The sequence below is a fragment of the Phasianus colchicus genome, chromosome Z (assembly GCF_987193195.1).
Source record: "Phasianus colchicus chromosome Z, bPhaCol1.hap1.1, whole genome shotgun sequence".
NCBI classification, from domain to species: Eukaryota; Metazoa; Chordata; class Aves; order Galliformes; family Phasianidae; genus Phasianus; species Phasianus colchicus.
Window position 1 is genome coordinate 64853057 of NC_143476.1, and position 6000 is coordinate 64859056.

The 6000-nt window shown below is 43.4% G+C and overlaps 1 protein-coding gene across 2 annotated transcripts in view; it reads right to left on the reverse strand.

Annotated features, from left to right (window-relative positions):
• SLC1A1 (solute carrier family 1 member 1) overlaps positions 1–4800 on the reverse strand; it is a 60085-nt gene extending 55285 nt beyond the window's left edge. The window contains exon 1 of one of the 2 annotated variants that reach the window (XM_031610460.2): positions 4000–4800. In XM_031610460.2, the coding sequence (XP_031466320.1) occupies positions 4000–4090 (91 nt within the window). In that variant the 5' untranslated portion in view covers positions 4091–4800. Of the gene's footprint in view, positions 1–3771; positions 3923–3999 lie in introns of those variants that run through there. The other variant, XM_090132233.1, reaches the window with a different exon arrangement.
• Positions 4801–6000: the final 1200 nt, after the last annotated feature.

The window sequence follows — 6000 nt, forward strand, 5'->3', positions numbered from 1 at the left end:
ACAGATGACTTTTAAATGGACTAAAAATGTTTTAAAAGCAATTGCTACATTCCTTTGCATCTGATTACAAGGGAAGTCTACCCTGTCTAGCTACAGTTAGCAGGTGTAAATACACCAGTGTTGTTTATTTATTTGTTTTTAACAGAGACACTTGAATGAAAAAAAAATATTACTACAGGGAGATGCTACAACTCATTACTGCAAGATAATATAACCATTTTAATTAAAATGAGGGAAAAAAAAATTGGCATATGGGCTCTAAGGGTAATATAAAGATATAAAAGGTGGAGGCTGTACCATCAAGTGCTGAAAAAAGGCAGAGTGATGCCAAACACATTTTCTGCATTGCTTATGTTACAAATCAGAACTATGTATATTTCAGTCTCTCTCTTAAATGCAGGCAGAAATGGAGGTGTGACGCTAGTCACAATCTTCCAAGATGGGAACTACACAAACAAGGAGTCTGAGCTGCAAAGACTGACTATGCTTCCCTGCTTTTTCAAAGATGTAAAAGCAGATATTCGGTGACATCCACCGACCTCCTCTCTCTTTCAATCACTTCATCTCTGTCTAATGCCACCGTGTCCCGTTTTCTAATTTCTTCAGCTCTGAGTTTCACCTGTTTTACGGACGGCCCTTCCCGAAGAGGTTCGCTACCTTGGACAGCTCCCGGCTCTCCAGCCTCCACTCCTCCCAACCGTGCCATCCAATTATCTCCACATGGCAGTGGCACGTTGCTGCAATTCCATGCTTAATACTACTGTACTCAACACTTCGATTTTTTCAATAGATAAATAAATAAATAATCCTGTTCTGATGTAAAATAGCTCAGGAATACATGCTTCTAGGCTATGCCCCACAGACTAATGAATCAATATTTACACATCAATCTTTTTTTTTTTTTTTTTTTTTTTTTTTCCTTTTATGATTGGTTTTGTTGCTGTGGTGTTTCAGCAGTGACTTCTTGGAAACAAAGTGAATACAAAAAATAGATGAGAATCTTATGAAGTGTGTCTTAAACTATGCCTTTTCAATCATTCTTTGAAAACCTGTTTCAGAGTGAGTAAATTTCAGTGATATTTATGTTTTTCCCTGATTTGATTGTATAAATTGGAAACAATATAACTTTATTTATTAGAGGAAGCCTTGAAGCAATCTGACTTGTACATTGCTTTCGTGAGCCCAACAGCCTTAGATTTAGTAAGGCCAACATGAGTCTGCTACTCTGCTGCACCTCTCCTTCTGACACCTGGAGCAGGTCAGTGAGGCAGAAAAGGTGCAAGTGAGCCCAACCTTCACCCCGAGTCACCAGTCAACAAAGAGGATTCTGTGCGTACCTCAACTATGTACTAAGAACAAATGAATATCTGAGATCCAGTACTCAGGTGGATCTCTCGCTGAAATTATACAAGGCAGATTTCTTGCTGAAATTATACAAATCCCAGAATTATAGAAGTCTCAGAATTAGCCATGAATCTGAAATTCAGTCAATTTCAAACTCCAAACATGACTTCAGAGGCCTTCATCATTTACTTTGATGATCTGAAACAGAATTTCTACTAAGGTAAGAGAAATATGCAATCAAATCTCAAGTGGTATTTTATCTGACTAACATTTTTAGGTGCTTTCACCAAAAAAGATCTGACACTGCTAAGATATTTTCTATACAGACTTTAAATCATTTCCCCCTGCAGATAGCTTTGTAAAATAAAGTTCATTGTTTTCAAAAATGCAAATAGCAGGCATACAGTCAAATGTCTCAAATGTAATTACAATGTAACTATTCCTATAGGAATAGCTGTTTGGAGTTAGGAGAGGTCTCTGCCTCTTCAGAGATGAGAACAAAAAGTAACCAGAAAAAATTTTAAGCATAGGAAGGCTACACGCAAGGACAGATATATCTTGTTAAGATGGTGAGCATTATGACATCAAAGTGCTAGACTATCAGACACTTTGCAGTATAGCTGGACAACTTTTGCATTACACTTACGCAATACAGTATGTCTGGTATCCTCACTGATGCATATATATTTTTTGAAAGTCTGAATATATTTTCTGTTTTCAAAACAATAAGTTATACTCTTCTGCCTATGAATGTAGTTGCTCCAAATTACACTGATCAATAAATCTCAAAGCAATTTCCCAATGCATATTTAAAAAGCACAAGGACGTAATTAGAAAGTGTTTGTGGACTCTGAGTATATTATAAACCCCGAAGCTGTAAAAGGTGATATGTAATGCAACTAAGCCATCCTTATAAGGATTGAAGTTATTTCACATTCTAGAAATACTGAAAATACATACCTCATTGCAAAATGTAATTTGATCCAGAAGACAAAGAATTTTTATAGAAACTTACTCTGCCACATCATAAAGTTCTGAACTATAATTATAGTGTAGCAGGTAAAACGTTCAAAAACACATTATGAATTTGGATGCCCATCACTATCTCAAGACAAATACCCATTGGATATTAGATTAGTGGGATTAGAAGCAAACTGTCACCAGAGCTCCCACATTACTGGGCTCTGTGGTACTCACCTTGGTGCTCTACTCATACCCACTGAAGAGGGTGAGAGGCAAATTTTGTCTACTTCTGTAACTGGGAAGTAAGCATGCAAGCTCACAAAAGAGTACCTGGCTAGAGCATATGAGAAGGTGATTGCTCACAAAAACACACACAGACATCTCCAGTTGTTACAGACAGATTTCCAATGTAATGTCTTTGTGCTTTGTAGTCAGAACTTACAGATATCCTTCCACTCACTAAAGAGGCAAAAATAAATGGAGGTCTTTTGAATACTAAATGTATGGAGGAAAACACATGTATACATACACATACACCTCTGATCATAGCTTATAAATGGCTGAGTGGAATTCCTAAACAATAATTCTCTCCTGAACAAACACACACAGAAATTAATACATGCCAGACAGAACCCTAATCAGCAGAAACATTATCTGAAAGAGAAGCATCCAAAGCCATCAAGTACCATTAATGAAGCATCTAAAGCAGTCCTTCCCTACAGAAGTAATTATGTAAAGGAAGGTCTCCTTGCTTGGCATAAAAATAATCACCAGAAAGTACCAAAGAAGGCATGTGGCTTACACTGTAAGGAAAACTGTCTCTGTCCTAGTCATTTTGTCAGATTCACTGGGCCCTTTTACCCACCTACTGATCAGAAAGCATTCAACTTATCCCTTCAGAAACCTGCCAGCAAGCTGAGGAGTAACTCTAGGTTTAAAAGGACATCCCAGAGAACCTCACTGTGAACTGTGTGCCACTGCCAAGCTTTTCTGGCCCCTCACAGCACCCTGCAGCTGTTATAATGCTTTCCTGCAGCAGCCTCAATTGCAGTGAGGCTCCCCAAGCTGAAGGCGTTGTCAGCCCAGCTATATTTCATGAGTCCAGCTGGCTCTTCGTGGGCAGTCCCCATTCACAGGCCTTCAGCTTTCTTTGACAGGCCACTCACAACCGTGCTCGCAAGGCCAGTGTGCCTTCTGTCACTAGCTACGCAAAGGCAGCCCAAGGCTCAGCCTATCGTAGGCCTGCTGAGGACACCCACAGCAGCCCAGCACAAACAGTTCCCATTTATCCCCTCGGTGTAGTGCTCTTGTGGGTTTTCCCTATACAATTGTACCCTGCTAGTCACCAGACTTTATGACGATGGAGGCACGGGAACCAGGCCCAGCCTGCCGCCGCGGCGCCCTGTCACCGCAGACCTATTCTCCATAGGCACAGCTACACTGCGCCCCGGCTGCGCGCCGCACCTCAGCCCGCCCGGCACCTCGTCGCCAAGGGAGGGCGGTCGACTCCATGCCTGCCGTTAGAACCATCAGCGCCGGCCGTGACGAGAGCCGGGAGGCCGCCGCCCCACACCGCACAGTGTCCAGCCCCTCTACCGCGGAGCGCTCCTCGCTGGCACTGCTGGAGCTCCGGACTGGCTCGTTCCAGGCAGGGCCGGGCGGAGGGCGAGGGCACCGCGCTCCCTCACTTACCCAGCAGCACAGCGACCACCGTGCTGAGCAGGAGCCAGTTCTTCCTCAGGAAGCCCGGGCAGCTGCATCCCTTCCTGCCCGCCTTCACCATGGTGGCAGCAGTGATAGGGTCGCCGGGCCTGGGGCGCGCCGTTCGGAGCCGTGCCGCCCTTCTCCGCGCTTACAGCGGAGAGGCGGAGACGGAGCGCTCACCTGGCAACAGTTGAGCCCGGCCCGCGGCCCGCCCGCGGCCCGCCCACGGCCCGCCCACGCCGCTTCCCGTCCCCTGCCTCTCTGCCTTCCCTGCCGCCCCCCGCCCGCTCGGCTAGGCTGCGGCGTGAGGGGCGTCTCCCCCGTGCTGCCCCGGCGCAGCCCCTTCCTGCCGGCGTAGGGCTCGGGGAAGGGAGAGCAGAGAGCCGGGTTCTCCCGCCTGGTCCGCGGGGTCGCTGGCCGCAGCGCTGTCCCTCTCTGATCCCGCAGCGCAGAGCGAAGCCTCCCTCCCAGAGAGAAGGGCAAAGAGGCGGGCGAGCCGGCCCCCACGGCAGAGGAGGGCTTTCCCGCGTTGAGGAGCACTGTGCCTGGAACCGTCCGTGCTTGACGGAGGAGTCCCTGTGTCTCCGTGCAGAAGTGGCCAGGGGTGTTGCGCTATGGCCGGTGGAAAGCCACCGTCGCTGCCACTGGGGATAGCTTCTAGTTAAATAGCCAGGTGAAATGTTCTGCCATGTACTCCTGATGAGAAAATGGAGGCTGGGGAGTGTAGAAATGGTTCGCAGGATTTATTACTGGGGTTTACACCAGAAGCATTCATTTCTAGGCAGTGGTCTTCTGCTCCCTGCAGCTCGTAAGCATGACCGGTCTGTACTGTATTGGGACTCAGTTCCCTGTGAGGAACTTTATAGTAGGGTCTTCAATATCTGTTCATAAAGGTGATTATTCTGATTTTCAAACCTGGAGATTAATCAGTCAATTAAATGGGAAAGAAAAAAAATTAATAATAATGACAAGAGTACCACCAGGTAGAAGGAGAGTGCAGAACAGATTAATTTATATCATTTTAGCCTTATTTTTCCAGTGTCTTGAGCACCTGCAGTAATTTGTCTGCTTCTGTCACCATCAGGCAGATGTAATTGGAAAAAAAAAAAAAAAAAAAAAAAAAAAAAGGAAGCCTAGTGGTAGAAAGGAAGTAACATTTTAGTTTAATTAAATCAAAAAAATAAATAAATAAAATAAAAAAGACTGCTTGAAAGGAAAGCTGTCATATTGCCATGTTAAAAAGCTAAAGAAAAAGCTAAACAAAAATAACTAATGCAAAGAAACAGCAAGGAACAGCATGCTTACATTCAGAGTTTAGTAAAGAAATGTATCAATATACTACTGGCATGGAAAAAGTGTAAAAAGAAAATGGACACGTTTCAGGAGTTTCAGGACTGTAAAGAACAAGCCTATGAGAACAGAGAATTTTTTTTTTTTCTTTTTTGACATGACCTTGAAGAAAAGGAAATTATAACTCATATAGAAACCTAAAGAAACATTTCTGAAAGGCTTAGGCAGGTGAAACAGAACTGTTTTAAACATTCTCATGAGCAAGCTGTTTTTAATTTGATCTTCCTATTACAGAATGACAGATGCTGGCTTTGGTCCTGGATATAGAGTCAAGCTGGCACTTTCGGTATGGGGAGCTGAAAAAAACTGTAATAAAAATGTCCAAATAAACTGCAAAAGAATTGAAGCTCATGGATCACTCTTGAAATATTGAAGTTAAATTAAAAAAAAAAAAATTAAAAAAAAAAAAAAAAAAAAAAAAGGAACGCAGCTATAGAAGAAGACCAAAAGAACTAATATTTTGGGAGACTAACTGCCTGTGAAGCTACCAAACACACCACACTTGCTGAGCAAACAAAAATACAGATTTAATGTAAACAGTTTCTAGCATGCAATATCAAGGCATCCTGCATTAACTATGAAGTAGATAGGATGTATGTATGAAAAAATGTCAATGCACTTTAAGTATATAGGTGACAG